At 42.5% G+C, this 16,585-nt stretch overlaps 1 protein-coding gene across 1 annotated transcript in view; it reads right to left on the bottom strand.

The window, feature by feature from the left end:
• Nucleotides 1-16,585, bottom strand: part of itpr2 (inositol 1,4,5-trisphosphate receptor, type 2) — a 64,524-nt gene that overhangs the window by 34,581 nt on the left and 13,358 nt on the right. Inside the window, exons 12-37 of the mRNA XM_074677032.1 lie at nt 16,124-16,223; nt 15,857-16,017; nt 15,634-15,775; nt 15,385-15,543; nt 13,751-13,923; nt 13,344-13,463; nt 13,017-13,199; nt 12,532-12,783; nt 12,295-12,442; nt 12,032-12,179; nt 11,356-11,543; nt 11,139-11,253; nt 10,985-11,042; nt 10,721-10,886; nt 10,229-10,396; nt 9,635-9,721; nt 9,424-9,549; nt 9,206-9,328; nt 8,819-9,019; nt 8,336-8,587; nt 8,090-8,215; nt 7,770-7,898; nt 7,384-7,504; nt 6,230-6,411; nt 5,805-5,947; nt 5,208-5,316 (exon numbers count right to left, since the gene is read on the bottom strand). Coding sequence (XP_074533133.1) covers nt 5,208-5,316; nt 5,805-5,947; nt 6,230-6,411; nt 7,384-7,504; nt 7,770-7,898; nt 8,090-8,215; nt 8,336-8,587; nt 8,819-9,019; nt 9,206-9,328; nt 9,424-9,549; nt 9,635-9,721; nt 10,229-10,396; nt 10,721-10,886; nt 10,985-11,042; nt 11,139-11,253; nt 11,356-11,543; nt 12,032-12,179; nt 12,295-12,442; nt 12,532-12,783; nt 13,017-13,199; nt 13,344-13,463; nt 13,751-13,923; nt 15,385-15,543; nt 15,634-15,775; nt 15,857-16,017; nt 16,124-16,223 — 3,880 coding nt within the window. The remainder of the gene's footprint in view (nt 1-5,207; nt 5,317-5,804; nt 5,948-6,229; nt 6,412-7,383; nt 7,505-7,769; nt 7,899-8,089; nt 8,216-8,335; nt 8,588-8,818; nt 9,020-9,205; nt 9,329-9,423; nt 9,550-9,634; nt 9,722-10,228; nt 10,397-10,720; nt 10,887-10,984; nt 11,043-11,138; nt 11,254-11,355; nt 11,544-12,031; nt 12,180-12,294; nt 12,443-12,531; nt 12,784-13,016; nt 13,200-13,343; nt 13,464-13,750; nt 13,924-15,384; nt 15,544-15,633; nt 15,776-15,856; nt 16,018-16,123; nt 16,224-16,585) is intronic.

Here is a 16,585-nt window from a genome sequence, read left to right as displayed (position 1 = left end):
GGCAGTAAACAGCCACATAGTTCCGTCATGAACAAGCTTCCCATCTCGGAAGAAGACAACACTAAGTGGATAGAGTTCATTTATCAGGGAAATGTGCCAGCTACAGTCAGTAAAACTGTGCATGTGTGTGCTAGTCAATTCACGGCCGACTGCTTTCCCAACTTTGGACAGTACAACAGAGGGCTAGCAAATAGACTGGTCCTGAATCCAGGGGCATTACCAACCATCCGCCAACAAACCTCAGATCCTGGAAATGTGAGTATTTTAAATGCGGTGTGCTGTGGAGCAGATGTAAGAGCTTTTCCTCAGTGTCCCCCCTGTTTCTGTGTTAGCTTCAGGATGCTAACTTTAGCTGCAGTTAGCCTGTTGTTTTAGCCTGTAATGTTACGGGAAACTAGCTTCACTGTTTTCTAAATATTGTGCACTCAGAGCTTGTGGCGCCGCTCTCAGTGACACGGAAGAGCGGGGCAGTATCAGTGGTGGCTCATTTACATATGACGGCCACGCCAGCTAAATCAGACCGTTCTGAACAGAGGGGCTATGAGAGCCTGGAAACAATACTGCTGTGCTTGATTTATTGGCTTTTTGGACCAAAACATGTTACTACCATTTCATGAAGACATCAGTGATCCATATTAAACTGCAGAAAAGGAGCATAATATGGGACCTTTAAGCTTATCCCCTTCTTTGTCAACTACATTAAGTTATCCAACAAGAAGGAAAGTGTCAAACTGAGCAACAGTGCAAACAGGAATAAAACAATGATAATAAAAGTGAATATGGAGATAATGCAACATTTAACAGAACTTCAAACTCCAATTCGAGAACGAGCACCTCTGACCACCAGTATCTACAAAGATCGGACAAACTGAGCTTAATTTTTTTCTCTGCAGAAGCTCTTTGAATGTTTTTCACAGCTGTTTTTTATCATTTCCTCAAGCGATATATACCCATGAGACAAACTGACAGCAAGAATCAATGAGAGCGCCCACAAGCACTCATACGTCATTCAACCTATCGCCCGTCATGTGCCTAGCTGAGCACAAGTGAGCCAACTCATATGCATCGGATCCAAATAACAGACTGTGAACTGTGTCAAATCATTGTTCACAGTGACAATCATATCATTCATAGTGGTTCTAAGACGCATGAAGGTAAGGCCTCATTGGCTGTTTTATGAATGTTTTCAACAGAGTGTTTCTACAAAGAGTTCAGGGAGCTCCTTGTCTGACTGGGATTCAGCACAGGACACAACAGAGTGCCTGTTTACAGACACAGCAAGACCAGACAAACAACGTGAAACCAAAACATAACACACAACTCAGAGACACCTAAATGGATGCACTTTACTTTAAGCTAACTTTTTAGAGTTGACTCATCACGCTGCCTCAGCCAGAATCCATCCAAAGGTCAAATTGAAATCTAGCTCCACTTTCTGCCTGCTGCCTGTCTGACCCGCTCCCTTAACCACGTTCCTCTACTCCCTGAGGAGACTGACAAACAGGGAGACCCAGCAGGATGAGCTCACACTGGGACAGCCAGCTTTGCACTGCATGCTTGGGACTGTGTGTGTGTAAGTGTGTGTGCGTCTCCGTCTGCATGTGTCTGTGTGATGGGCTTAGCATGGAGAGGGTGGTAATCTGTAAATCTGCTTTGCCTTGGGCAGGTGGTGTGAAACTTGGCTCACAGGGAAAAAAGAAAGAAAGAAAGAAAGAAAGAAAGAAAGAAAGAAAGAAAGAAAGAAAGAAAGAAAGAAAGAAAGAAAGAAAGAGGGAGAGAGAAAGAGACAGACTGACTGACAGACAGACAGGCGGCATGTGAATGACAGGGACGAGTGTGAAAGAGAGTGTGAGAGCGGTTTACATTACATAACAGGCTTTTTCAATCCTCTGTAAACAAGAGGACACACTTGCTTGCACACATGACACCACAGTATGTACATATGCATGCATGTGTTTACAGGAAACATCTAATTACATTAAAATAAGGTAAATCAAAAGCAACTTGTTCTTTAGAAGGAAAACATTTCATTGTTAATTAGACAGTGCATTAAACAGGATAAAACTAAAAATGACCAAATCCCTCTTTTAAGATCTGTCTGTTTCAAAAAACCTGATGAAACATCTTTGTTGTGCAAAAACTATGAACTGTTTCTTGGTTATAGGAAAAAAACATCCATTGTGAGTCATCTGCATCCAAAGAGAGACCCATGTCAATGCCCTGGTTGCACTTTTTTGAGTTAAAATTAAGTTTGCGTAAATTTCTGACTTTGTCCAAAACAGAGGATGTGGCAGAAAAATGCTCCTTGCATGTTGCAGACTCAAACCAGGGCCTGATCAATTACACTTGACTGAATGCATCTTACCCTTAACATAGTATAATCCTCCTGAATCCACTGCAGTTGTGCTCCTTTGAACGCTCAGTACCTCAAAGTCTAATAATTAAGGTTTCAAACCAGTCCCCCCATAAATGCATTGTTATTGCTGTTGGAGTAATTCTTGAGGAAAAACTACAGCTCCCAAGTGACTTGAGAAAGACCTTCCCCTTTTCTTTTCTTTTAATGAAAACGAGTGTTTGTAACCCACTTTTGAAGAGTTACATCTTGAGGAGGAACAAATGAGTGCACAGACGATGATAACAGACTGAGTGGGGAAGTTGGACAGCACTAACAAACACACGCACACACACACTACTGACTCCACAGCTGGCTTATCCCTAAGATACTTTGTGGTTAAAGAAAACCTTTTTCAAGTAATACTGAAAAAATATCAGTAAGCTTGAATCTTTATCCAGTCTATTCCAACCTAAAAACCTCTCTTTGAAGGCACACACTGGAAAAAATGGAAATCTTATCATGTGGTTTTGTCTTATTTTCAGTAGAAAATGTCTTTTAAGACTTAAAACAAGCCAAATTCACCTGAATAGTCTGAATCGCTTCGACAAGTAAAAAAATCTGCCAGTGAAAAGAGAGGAGTTACTTGTACTAAGACATGATTCTAGTTTCAAGCAGTTCTAGTAAATTTTTCTTGTTCTATTGGCAGATTTTTTTTACTTGTTTCAAGCAACTCAGACCTCAATTTAGTCTTTAAACAACTTGAAACAAAAACATTTTTCTAGACTAGTCAGGTGAATTTGGCTTGTTGTGAGTCTAAAAAGACATTTTCTACTGAAAACAAGACAAAAACACTTGATAAGATTTTCATTTTTTGCAGTGGCAAACTTTATATTTGTTTGTACTCACAAACAAGTGAAGTGAAACTGTGAGATCTAACACGTCTACACTGTGACTCAGTGCCTGACCACAGCTCCTGGCATGACCCAGGCAAACATTGAGCCTGGCCTGGGTGGGATTCGGGGAGGGGGTGAGGGATTTGGGGGGATAACGCATGCAGGCGGGCAGACAGAATGCCATAGACTGAGACAAAGCACAGAAGGGGCAGAAAAGGAAGAGAGAGGCGGCGAGTGGACAGAAGTGAGAGTAAGGAGGGAGGGAGGGAGGGAGAACGTGATGGTCCACGTGACGCTGGCTCAGCCACTGCAGGCTGTTACGTAAGCGCACCCCCTGCCCTGTCTCCTCATGGACTGAGCAGACTCTGCTTCTCTCCAATCCCTCACCCTGCAGCCACTGCCCACTTTTTTTTCTCTTCCACTCACATGGCTCCTCACATGGCTGCCTCCCTCCCTCCTCCCTTCCTCGATCACTCTACCTCCATCCCTTTCTCTCACTCTCCTCCACCCACTCACTGCACCCCAGGGGAGCTACCAACCTCTGCTGCCTATGCTGTCACTCCGTCTCCCTCTCTTTCTCTCCTTCTGTTTTTTTTTGTCTGTCTGCCTCTCTCTCACTCATTATTTCCATCAACTGCTCTCCTTCTCTCTCCTCCTCTCCTGCCTGTGAGGCGAGGCTGCAGCTCCACGCTCAGGGCTACAGGGATATGACAAAGAGAGGCCACAAATACATGCTTGAGCACACTCACGCACACCTACACAAACTGACATTTCACATATCGTTACCGCGCTGTCTGGCTTCTCAAACGCAGTGAGCCGCTTTTTCCAAAGAAAAAAAAAAAAAGGCTTTTTTTTTTTCCACTTTGAATTCGTGCGCTCACAACTGTTGAATAATTTGCTTTCGTAAAAACCTGCTTGGCTGACTGACACCAGGCACAAACACAAATATGTGAAAACAAAAGCCCGACTTTTCAAGCAGCTGCGAGTGACACTTTCTGACAGACTATATTAAGATATCTGGACTCGACAGTTTCACTAATGCAATATCACTGACAGAGGGAATAAGGGCACATATGTATTTATGTTATAAACCATGCTTCTTTATTAAGTGAGGTTTTGGTGCAAGAAAAACAGATGTTAGAACAGCAATGTCAGCCATAAATTTGCACTTCCACCTTCAATCTTGCATCATAAGAAGAATCCAATATCTTCTTTCCCACACTTTACTTCTGAACAAAGTTTACAGCAATAAATGGAATCCAAGAAATGCTAACAAGTGATGATTTCAGAGTCTTCATATCCCCGCTGAGAGAGTTTTCAGTGGTGTATTTCTTTTTATGTCTCCTCAGCATCACCTCAGCTCCCCGTGAAGCTGGAACAAATTCTCCTAAACCTTGCCACTGTGATTACAGACTTGACTCTTTTTTGTACTTTTGCCCTCCTCCTGCACCCCCTCAGTGCACACAAACATACAAACCTAAAGCCTCCTCCTTGGGTCTCTTATACCTGCACTTTCTCCATATACACACACGCACACACACTCGCTGCAGTATTGATTTGTTTGTTCGGTGCTTGCCCCCCCTCCTTCTCCTCCTCCTCCTTTTCCTCACTTCCTCCCTCCTATTCTCCCTCTCAGTGTGAGAGTGTCCTCAAGTGCCTCTCTCCCTACCTTATGTAACATAGAAAGGCCTACAGCATACTGATGAAGGGGAGTCTGGGCTCTGGGCCGACAGACCTGGGAGAAAACAAGGGCTGAGCAGCATAGCTGATGGGAGGAAAGCACTGCTGATAGCAGAGGACAGGGGCTTAAATCCTCACCAAAGTTAAGCTTATTAATGTGATAATAATTTAAAGTGACCATCAAATAAAAGCCAACGATTCTCTTGTAGGATCCTGTGATTTTACTTGTAAAATATAACAAAAATGAAGACTACAGCATGTTGAAGAGATGTACTCCTCATACAGAGTTTAATACTCACAGACTCCTGGAAGCATTCCTTCTTGTCCAACATCTCTCGCAGAGTCTGCAGGATTTTGATGCACAGCTTCTCTTCTTTGTCCATCAGCTTCTTGGTGTGTTTGATCAGCCTGGAAGGATGATAAGTTGTGTTATTTACATCCCCTCTGCTACGCAGCAGCTTAAAAGTAAAATTAAAGTAATATTTTATCGACTGCCAAAGAAGAAATCTCACTTTCTGCTTTTGAAGGAGGTCAAAAGGCTGCAGCTAAGAAGCCATACCCCTGGACGTTTGGTACATTAAGAAACATTTCCTTTTTACATGTTTTAACAAACTAAAAATAAACTAGATGTAGCCCGCAGTCATGTTCTTCTTTTACCCTTTTGTTTTTATTTCTATTTTCTTGTTAACAAACAGTTAAACTATTGACTAAGCAGTTTTGGTTTATGTTTGCACATACAGAAAATTCAACACAGAAATAAACAAAGAAAGAATTTCATACACATCTTCTCCAAGGTAGAAAGTAAAATATTGTTGGCCGTCCCTGTAAAAAGTTCTGTTCTGATTGCCTAAGGATATATTTAAAGGTCCATACACTGGTTACTGACAGAAACATACTTGGACATAAATGCTCCGCTCTCACAGCGTAAGCGAGCAGCCTCTGGAAACAGCAGCTCAGGGCTGTGGAGAACATCCACCAGCACAGAAAACTCAGCCTGAACCTTTGGACTGAACTGCTCCTCAAGGAGGGAAACGACACCCTGCAGAAACAAAAAGAGGGTTTCAAACTTGGGCTTGGCTGCTGATGATATTAGTCCTTTAGCTATGTTAGCGGCACAGCTGAAGAGATGTTAAGCTCCATTTTTCAGCTGATCTCTTTGGTGCAGACTAAAATATTACACACCTTCTATATCCCATGAGTGATTTTGTTTTTTTATGTAAACTCATAAAGCTCCGCAGACATGTTTGCAGCTAACATTAGCATTAAACTCAAAGCACTGTTGTAGCTTCTTGTACTCCAAGAGCTGCGAGAAAATGTGCACCTGCAGCTTCTCAATGATGTTCTTGTAGTCTGGGCCGCCCAGGGGCTCCTTCCTGGGCCGTGTGCGGGCAGAGATCCTCCAGTCCTTGGCAGCCCGCTGCACCATGTTGCTGTGGACCTTTAGAGACAAAGTGTTGACCTGGCTGTCCAGGTCCACTGGGATGGCGATGGCTCGTGCCTTAGCTGACAGAAATAATGATGGAACAAGTGAGTGTGTGTGAGTATAGCATTAAACACCTTCAACTCCTTTTTACCTTTTCCTGTTGTCTATAGAGTGTTTTCACATGACTTAATCAACTCGAGCTCGACCATGTTGGAGGCACTCTCACAACAGAATGGTATTGAGCTCACAGGTATATAGGATTGTTGTCACACAAAAGGGTAAATTTGTAAATCAGTCGCACTAAGAAAAAACATTTCATATGCTTTTCAATACTAAAAATTATCGCAGATCAGGGTGAGGAGTGTAAATAGTTGTCTGAAGAATGGAGAACATTGGTTAACTAAGCTAAATCAGGATTTCCTAGACAATATTCTGTCATTTATCTCAACATTACAGTCTGTTCACAGCATTTCCTGTCAGCTAGGTCATGTTCTCGGCCCATAGTGTCTTAAAATCACACTTCTGTAAAAGTAAATATATTTTGATAAAGTATAACTTTGATTCAGGGGTAATTCACAGCAATAAATAGTATATAATTAAAAATCCTCAGAGGCTTCTTTAAAGTGAGCCTCTCCCAAAAGAACATCATTTAATTCTTGGACCTCCTCTTCCACGAAAATTATAGTAGTAACATTTTTGTTTTGATAACTTTAGCCATACGAGTTAAGATGCTAACTCGTATGGGTCACTCCTGTTTATAAGGCGTAATTTTTCAAAATATCTTAGTTTTTTTTTTGCTGGCTGAGTCCTTCACAAAGCGTTATACTGTTCTCTGTGCCTTTTTCAAATCATATTTTACCGCGCACTTCTATCTCCATTCATTCAACATTTATGTTTGTGTAAATGCAGCCGTAGTAAAATGAAGGCCACAGTAAGACTCAGAGATTAATGAATAAGAGACAAAATATTCCTGAGTAAAAACCAAACACAATCAAACATAATTCTCACCTCAGTGGAAATACTTGATACATATTCTAAGTAGAGACACTCACCAACGTCAGCCAGGGTTTTGATGCAGCTCTCAATATTAGCCTTCTGAGCTGAGGAGATCCAGGTGCAGTTGTAGATCCTGAAGGAGGACTGGAGCAGCTTGATGAAGACAGACTGATTTGTCTGTGAAAAAGAAGAGTCAGAGAGCAGAGGATTCTTATGAGAAGCATAAAAAAGAGACACAAACCTGATGGGAACACTTCTATTACATGACAGGATGCATTGCTACAAACTTCAGCATGAAACCCTTCAATCAGAAGCTCTAGCAACAAATTTGTGCCTTAAAACAATATAAAAAGGTCCCAGGTGAATGTGAATGGAGGGGGGTTGTCTATTCTTCAGTATTTTATTGTGTAAAAGTTAAAAAGTTGAAGACAAAGAATGATACCTGCAGGTTGGAGTGGTTCACAGAGAATTGTGAGCTGAAGAAACCTTTGACAATGGCCATCACCGTCTCTGTCACATACTTCTCCAGGGCCAGATCAGCATGGTTACGGTCTGTGGTAGTGTTGCACACCTGAAGTACAATCAGAAAAGAACGGTTTAAGTCTGAACACAAACCCTGTGATCATCACAGTTTTGCCAGTCTCTCCACTGATCACCACTTTCTCTGCAGGATTTAGCCGCAGTGTTTCCTGACGTACACAGAGCCTCATTAGAAAATCATCAGTTAGACAAGTGTGACCTTTAAATCTGACGGAGCCTTACACTGGACATGTCCACCAGGAAGTTGTCAAAGAGCTTCCAGATATGGTTGGAGGTGTAGATCTCTTTCATTTCCACCTCTGTGTCCACATAGCAATGATTCACGAAGTTTACGTAAGCAGTTTTCACCTGAGGGGTAAAGAAACCGGAGATAAGATGACAGAACCATTATAAACTTTTGACAAGACAATTATAGTTTATCTTCACTATGAATCTATACATTTTTCAACAAATACATCCAGCCTTTACCTCCGGTATGCAGTGGACATCAGTGACAACTTTGACAATGTCATCCAGGGGGAGCAGAGAGTTGCATTTCAGCTCAGTGTAGACGTTCTTGCCCTCCGTGCAGGCAGCCAGCAGCTCCACCAGCGTGTTGTGGTAGGCCAACGCTCCGTCTTCATCCGTCCGCTCCCGCTCAGAGCCCATCATCTGCAGCAGCACTGGGAAGGAGGAGCGGTCGTTGTAGAACACAAGCACGTCCTCGCCTCCATTTACCAGCTGGAAATTTAAACAGAGAAGTGACATGAAGTAAAAGCAGGGTCACATCAGGTCTACTAGGTACTAAACTGAAAACAGGAGATAGTTAAATTCTCTGCAGAGACAGCTCTAATGGGCTGTAAAAACAGTAATCAGCATGTGTCACATCCTCAGGTGATCACTTGTTGCTCTTCATCTAAAATAATACCACAGCTGTACTGAAGAGATGTTAAAAAACCCTGTATTTCTCACCTCTGTCATGACTTTGTCCTGACATTTCTTCACATACTTCCCATCAGCCCTCACAATGGTTTGCAGGAACCTCAGGTACTGGACGTGTCGGCCGTGTGTTTCAATGCAGTGAACAAAATGATGGACCACTCGGTCGCTGATCTCGTTGCACAGCTGGTAGTTGTTCATGAAGATGTGACGCATTGTCTCTGCTTCCAGCAGCTGGTGAAAAGCAGGAAGGAATATTTTAGTAGAAGAAAACTCAGATAAAACAACAATTTAATTTTTGTTTAAGAGAAAGAAATAAAGAAAGAGCTAGGACACTGAATCAGTCCCAACTTTCATAATTCTTCTATGAGAGAGAGGTTATTTCAGAGTGACAGGGAGAACAAGGTCTGGTTGGTTTACCCCCGGAGTGAGGAAGAGGTTCAAGTTCTTGTGAAGAAGAACTTGATTCTGAGGGTTTCCTCTGCAGAAGTTCTGCAGGAACGTGTGTGCCAGGGTCATGATCTCATTCATCTTCTCATCACTCTGTATTTTTACAAAAAGGACAAGAAAAACATGTTGAATTGAGAGACGTTAAAGTGGGCGTGACAACAGCTTGGTGTAGTTTTCCAGTGAGTCACCTGCTCGTAGGGGATCTGCAGCAGGTCCAGCACCACAGTGTGAGCGCCCATGTTCTTCAGCAGCCTCTGCTGCTGCACTCGACTCTTCTTACTGGGGTAACACAGCTTACTGAGCCGCAGCAGGATCTGAATATCCGACACAAACACTGAGTTACTGACACACTATGGAACAAAAATAGAAAGGAGATGGAGATATATACAGGGAGCTCACTTCTTTGACAATGTTGTAATTGTTTGCTTTGTTGCTGTCTATTTGAGGTTTTATATCTCCATCCTGCACAGGGCTCAGAACAACCTCCTGGAAAGACACAAACATGGAGGAATAAACACATTAGCCTGTGACAACAGGTTTCACTTCAGCTTATCAATCTTTCAATGTTTCCTCCAACAGATTTCTCTTTGGCGTGCAACAACCTTCACATCCGATCTCTAATTAGCAACATTTTTCATAGTGTAATGGGAAAAAAATCAATGCACTGATCTCTATCATGACTCTTATTGCATTATTGTTATAATAATATAAAAAAACATACATGTTACCTCTGTAAATGTTATAACTTATTTACAGCCAGTTCCAGGCTCACATACCATTATTGATTATTTCTATGGAGCTTTCAAACCATCCTTCCATAAGTTCTTTTAAGCAATAAGAGCAAACAAAGCTATTTACAGTGTTGCTGAACAAGCTTTTGGATGTGTAAGAGAGGAGAAAATGTATTCTGTGGAGAAATAACTGTGAGAATAAAAACTAAAATGACAAATTTGGCTTTTAGATGCTGGATACCATGAAGGGATGGTACACTACCTCGATGTTTTGTTCTTTGCTCGGTCTACCGCCGAGGTCTTCACTGCTGTACACTCCACTCTTCTCCACCCACAGCTCTGACTTTTCCACAGTCAGACGCAGCTGGTCCAGGTCTGTTTTGATCTGTTTATAGTTCTCTACATCCTGCTCAGACACCAGCAGCTGGACCTGGAAAACAAACAGACACACACAGAGTGGATGACAAATAATCCAGACAGAATGACACTAAGAGAAAAATGTGAGTAAAAGCACATTTTTGCCAAGTGGTGCTACCTCTAAGTGGAAAGTCATTGCATTGTTGGAATGGGAATGTGTACAGCTTTAGAGTCCAGCAGAGGAAGCTCTAAGTGAGACCGTTTTAAACAGCTGTTCTGTTTGGAGGACCCTCTTAATGCAAACTGACAAAACTCACTTAACTCAGGAAGTGCTTAATGCCACATTCTCTAAGCTCACCCAGCATCAAATGCACGGGTGCGACAGCAGTGCGTCTACCTGTTTGAAGGCCTGCAGCACCTCAGCTCTCTGGCTGAAGTGCTTGAAGATGAGCTGCAGTGAGCCAGACACCAGGGGGGGGTAATCTTGCATGATGAGATGAATTAGGACCCTCAAAAACGTACGTCCACCCTCGTCATCCAACTCCACCGCACTCAACTCTGAACTGAAACCAAACACAAGCACGCAGTCAGTCCACTTCAAAGCTCAGACAAACTTTTTAATCACTTCATCGTCTTTATTTAATTTCTCTGTTTGACCTACCTCCCTGCAAACATGCTCTCTGCTTTGGTTGCAATTTCATCAATGTCAGGTTCAGGAGCTGGAAACAAATTAGAGCCGACATCAGGTCATTAAGTGCGGCAGAGTACAAGGTGGAAAATGAAGAGATTTTAGGAGGAGGAGGATAAAATCTCACGTATGAATGGGAGCATCTCAGCCGTGCTGTCAGTGATACTCTTCTCCCCAAACTCTTTCTTGTAGATGGACAACAAGTATGTGATCCTATAATCCAGCCTCACGCTCAAGATGAACTAATAAATAGGACAAAAAGCATAAAGTAACAGAAATTAATAGTTGATTTTTGCCAGATTTCTCAAGAAAAGACTGGAAATATCTAGAGAGAAGGCACTAACCTGTAGGATTTCAATAATCTTCAGCTTGGTGTCCATCACCATGACGTCCTCATTGTCCGGCAAGAAGTGTCCTTTCCCATAGCGTAGGGAGGGCGGGGTGTCAGGGAGGCTGTGAGGGACGCCTCGGCTCATCACCATCTGAGTCATCATTTCCCCAACACCGTGGATTGTACGAAGGACGTTGTTGCCTGAAGGGGACATTTAACCTCACACACTTAGCAGTGTGACTGTGTGTGTGTGTGTCTAACACTTGTCAATTCATAGTTTTAAAAAAGCATTCTGGTTCAAGGCTTTGAGATTGAAATGAGGCATCTTAGAGGGTTGCTGAATGGATGCAAAACAACACATTTCACCAGAAATACATCTACAGTAACTGTTTTGATCTCATATAAACATTTCTTTGTTTTTATGATTTCATGCTTTGGTTTGAATGAGATCTTGGGTTCTGTATTTGGTCCAAAAAATATAAAAGTATTCCCTTGAATGCCACCTGGCGATTTTTTGGATGCCCAAATTATGCAACTGCCAACCAGCCTTTAATTATCCAACTACTTTAAACTGACGAAAAAAAGATCTTGAATCATTCTTCCTTCTTTTTTTAACTGTTGCACCAAAGGTAAACCACAAGTGATCAACAAAATACGCAACTGCCCATATTCTCTTTGAAAGCACTGACCAGCCTCTGGGCTCTTGTTGAGCTTGTTCATGAAGGTGAGTGGGTGCTGGACAATATCCAGGATGGCCAGCAGAGTGCGCGTGAGCCGCAGCAGCTCACTGAAACTGTAGAAGCCAAAGTACACCAAGTTACGAGCCAGATTCACCACCTGGAGAGGACAGAAGTGGAATGAGAACATGATGAGTCGATGAGTCAAAGAACTTTTTTGTAGATTTGGAGAAACTTGAGGTTTGTTTTTCTTCTGTTTTTTTTTCATTATTTACCTCCAGTGTGAGTTCATTCTTGTCTTTTTCCCCAAAGGGATAGGGCTGGCTGACCACATCTTTCAGGTATTCCTCAACAAACTCCATGGTGTGAGCAAACTTTCTCTTCATCTCATCTCTTGAGGTGTCAGTGGATTCATACTCAAACCTGAAGAAAATCAGAATCACTTTTTTCATGCGCTGGTCAGAAAAATGTGCCTCAGCATAACACACTAAAGGGCTTGAATGAACGCTCACTCGTGGATGGTGATCTTGGAGGGGATCTCAGTCCAGAGGCGGGCGTAGCGAACGGGCACCACAGCCTCCTGAGGATCCCGGTCCACGTGCATGTGCAGCATGAGGCGGCAGAAGGACGCTCGCAGGTTGTAGGGCAGGCAGTCGTCAAACATGCAGCGCAGGATCAGATCCACAGGAAGCTGGGAGGTGATCTGGTTGATGGCGAGGTACTGACGATCAAGGCACATTTTGGCAAACAGGTTGAGCTGGTACCTACAGAGGAGGGGGAGGTCACAGCGAGAGAAGAATCTGTTCAGGCATTTTTGTTTTAGGAAGGAAGGCAGTAAAAGAAGAGAGAGGATGAAGATGAGCTTTCACTAGTTTTTTGTTTGAACTGTTACTGCCAAAACTCAAGGCCAGGTGTCAGACTTGGCTATTGGAGGGGAATATTTTAACCATGTAGAAATATGATGTGGGGGTAATTAAAGCCAAGTTCCGACCATCACCTGTAGTAAGTGATAATGTCGACATCCATCTTGTGGTTGCCTTTAGCATCCTGAGCCAGATGCCGAATGGATTTGCCATGAGGCTCCTTGTGACTGTCGATCCAGTAGAGCCAAACCTCCTCCTCCTCCACCTCCTCCTGCAGCAGGGAGGACTCAAGGGTGGTCTCAGTGTTGGGGATGAGTCTGAGGAAGAGGATGACATAAAGCGGTTACCTGGAAAAATTGAGTGCTCTCTACGTGCAAGCTTAGACACGCTCCAAATGAACGGCTGAAATATGACGGGCTTGGCTTGGATGTTTAAATATAGATCTTCAGGGTGTGACTCACTTAGTCTGGATGAGGATATCTGCGTTGGTGGGGTTCAGCATAAATTTACAGATAAGCTCCTGTGTGACGGGGATGGCAGTCTTGTTGGAAACACAGAGATCAGAGAGATAGTCCAGGAATCTGGAAAAGTAGACCAAGCATGAATCACCACATTTAATTATATTTTACACTCACAGGGTCTCTGCACATGAACGGCTAAAGCAGAGGGAAGTTTTTATGCTCTTTACTATCCTAAACATCTTTATCCGCCCTCTTTAATCAATTCAAAAATGTTTGGGCGTTGTCTACTAATAAGTTTCATTAGAGAGACACAGCTTTCTTTTCTTTATCTTCTTTTTCTTTCTTTCTTTTTTCATATTGTTCTCCTAAGCCACCACCAGGTGTTTGTCTAGATCCCCCAGTCTGACCTGGGCTCTCTGTTGCGCCTCAGCAGGCTGACAAAGGTCTCGATCTCTCTGGCTGTGATGTGTTTCTCCAGCAGCTTGCGGTTGTTGTGCAGCAGAGCAGTGATCGTGTCCTCAGCCAGGATCTCGTACCCAATCTGAGACTGCATGATTGAGAACTTCTTGGCGATGTATTCCTACATGGCACAAGGGAAGAGTAAAAGTGTTAGGAACATTTTAATGCAAGTGGTGGGGGAGATGGCAGAGCAAATCTGAGTGGCACCTAGAGCATAGAAATGCAATAAACTCCTGCAAATATGGTTTTCACACAACCATTATTGGGAACTTGTGATCGCATTGTTGTTTTAGAAATGTTGCTCTTATTTGCATTCACTTAATCACCAAAACACAATCCCACAGAGTTACCTGTAACATAGCAGGATCTAAAGACATGTTCATACTTCCTTCATTTGTGCCCGTCACAGAGTTTTACAATGCAAAGTAATTCATAGAGCTCATTGGTTTAAAGCAAATTAGCTCACATCTATCCTGGTATTAGATCCTAACTGTAATAAATGTTAAATAGGACCAGCTAGCCTTGCACACATGTTCAGCATTATTTCAGTATTGGAAATCTGTGTTTGTCTCATCACATCTGTCACCATCCCTCCCTCTCCATTGGTTGGCCTGTTTGGTGTTTTGCCTTCAAACTAGACATTAGCAACCCACTTAGTTGATCTCATAGCCTTTCTCTCTTTGAAAGCAAGGGAAACGCCCCCAATCCCCCTCTCACACCAAATGAATTAAGGTTTTTTTTTTATTTTATTAAATTTGAAAAAATTACGTACTCAGTGCACAATCTCAATACAAAATTTAACCGAATATGGCTCCCTTTTATAGAGCATGTCAGGTCCTTCCAACTGGATACTGACTCTGTTGGCTGAATCAATCAATCAATCAAATTTTATTTATATTAGGGATGTCCCAATACCGATACCAGGTACAGGTATTGGGCCGATACCAGCCTTTTTTCAAGGTATCGATAATCAAGAAGGCTGCAGATACTCCAGGCAAATTTTTTTTACGTAGAGCAAGTCCTCCTCCCATGTTCACCACTAGGTAGAGACATCCCAGCCAGACCCTCTCTGCTACTACTTATACTTCACTTAACATAAATCACATACATACTGTGTCTAACTCTTATTTTAATAGCATGTAGGATGTATAGTATGGTAGTTGTGACCTTGTTTTCTGATGTTGCTTTTTTGTGTAGATTTTTGTTTTTTCCTTCTCTCTTATCTTTGGTTGCACAGTATTGCCCTCTTGGCACACCTGCTACCTTGCCCATTGTCTGTATGAGATGTGATATTCTGTAGTATCTTTTAAAATCAGACATTGTGCAAATGATTCTTGTAAAATGTGACGATTGTGTTTGTATGTATTGAAAAATTTACTTGAAAAAAAAAAAAATCATAGACAAAAAAACATAGCAGGATCTGTGGTCCATGAGTGGACGTGTCCAGCCTCACAGAGTGTAACCTGATAAGTTTCATTTAAAGCCATCTCTCTGTCCCTAAAGTGCTCCATGTCCCTCTCGTAATGAAATGTTTCATCAACATAATGACCCTTCTACATTGTGTAAAAAGGAGGACACATGCCTGGTTTTTGCGGTAGTCCTGCTGGGAGTGGCGTAGCACCCTGTAGCACAGTCTCAACATATACTTAAAATGAGCATAGCGCTGGTCGCCCAAGTCCTCCAACTTCAGCATGGGACCATCGCCCTGATCTGTGAAAGGAGCCTTCAGGATACCAAAGATCTGCCAGAACAGAAACAAAGATGAAGAACTGCAACAACCTTCCTACATTCAAACAACCGTTATTATAAAACACGTCTGACTTCAGCTGACCTGTGCCAGGATGTTCTGTTCCCTCATGAGTTTCTGCCTCTCTCTGTTGGGTGTTGAGGTGACCACAGACAGCACCTCCTGGCCGTTGTTTGGTACCACACAAACAAAGAAAACCAGGTCTTCCAGGAGCTTAGTCACAAACCTGAAACAGAGATAATGCCAAATAATTTTCATGTGAAATCATAAAATAAGTTTGTAATCTGGCCTCTCTGTGTATCTGTACCTCCTCTCATTCTGGGCGATGTTGCCGTACTGCAGCTTCCTCACAGTCGACTCCAGGACTTTGCTCGCATCATTCGCAAAGTCCAAGTCTCTGACCTCAGACAGAGGGACAGATACGATGGCAAAAGCCTCTTTATCCTCTTTGGTGGGACAGGTGCCAATCTAGGGTGACAGTCGAAAAAACACTTTCAATAACCTGTCTGTGTGTGTATATCTCGCTCATGTGGAGCATGGGTGTGTGTGTGTGTGTAATTTTTGATGAGTGGACCTTAAGCATAACTGGACGCTCCTCCTCTGCATCGATGGGGACGTTGGTGCTTGTCACCCAGGTGTTGGTGCACAGGTGTCTCAGTCTTACATATGAGTTCCTGTGTGAATTACAAACATGACGTAACGTTATTTTTGTTGATTCAATGCTTGTTGCTTGAGTAAATTAAAAAGCATCCACTTTAAATTTATGAGACAATTGTTGTACCAAATGTTGAAATCTTGATTAGTTAATGCACTAAGTGGCCATGTCTGCATGTATTGACATTAAACTTCAGAAAGACATTCAGCCCAGTGCAACACTCATGTTTTTATGATAAAAAGTTTTAAAATGACTGCCAGACACAATCTCCACCTCAGGGTGAACGAATGAATAATTGAACAACCTGTGCCATCATCAGGTCCAATCTTTTGTTTGTCCTGAACTTTGGTTGATGGCAAAATACCTAAACTGCACAATCTG

This window comes from Halichoeres trimaculatus, unplaced genomic scaffold, assembly GCF_033239565.1.
Source record: "Halichoeres trimaculatus isolate MK-OKI-2021-1 unplaced genomic scaffold, fHalTri1.1 fHalTri1_scaffold_10, whole genome shotgun sequence".
NCBI classification, from domain to species: Eukaryota; Metazoa; Chordata; class Actinopteri; order Labriformes; family Labridae; genus Halichoeres; species Halichoeres trimaculatus.
This window is presented reverse-complemented; position numbering and strand designations above follow the sequence as displayed.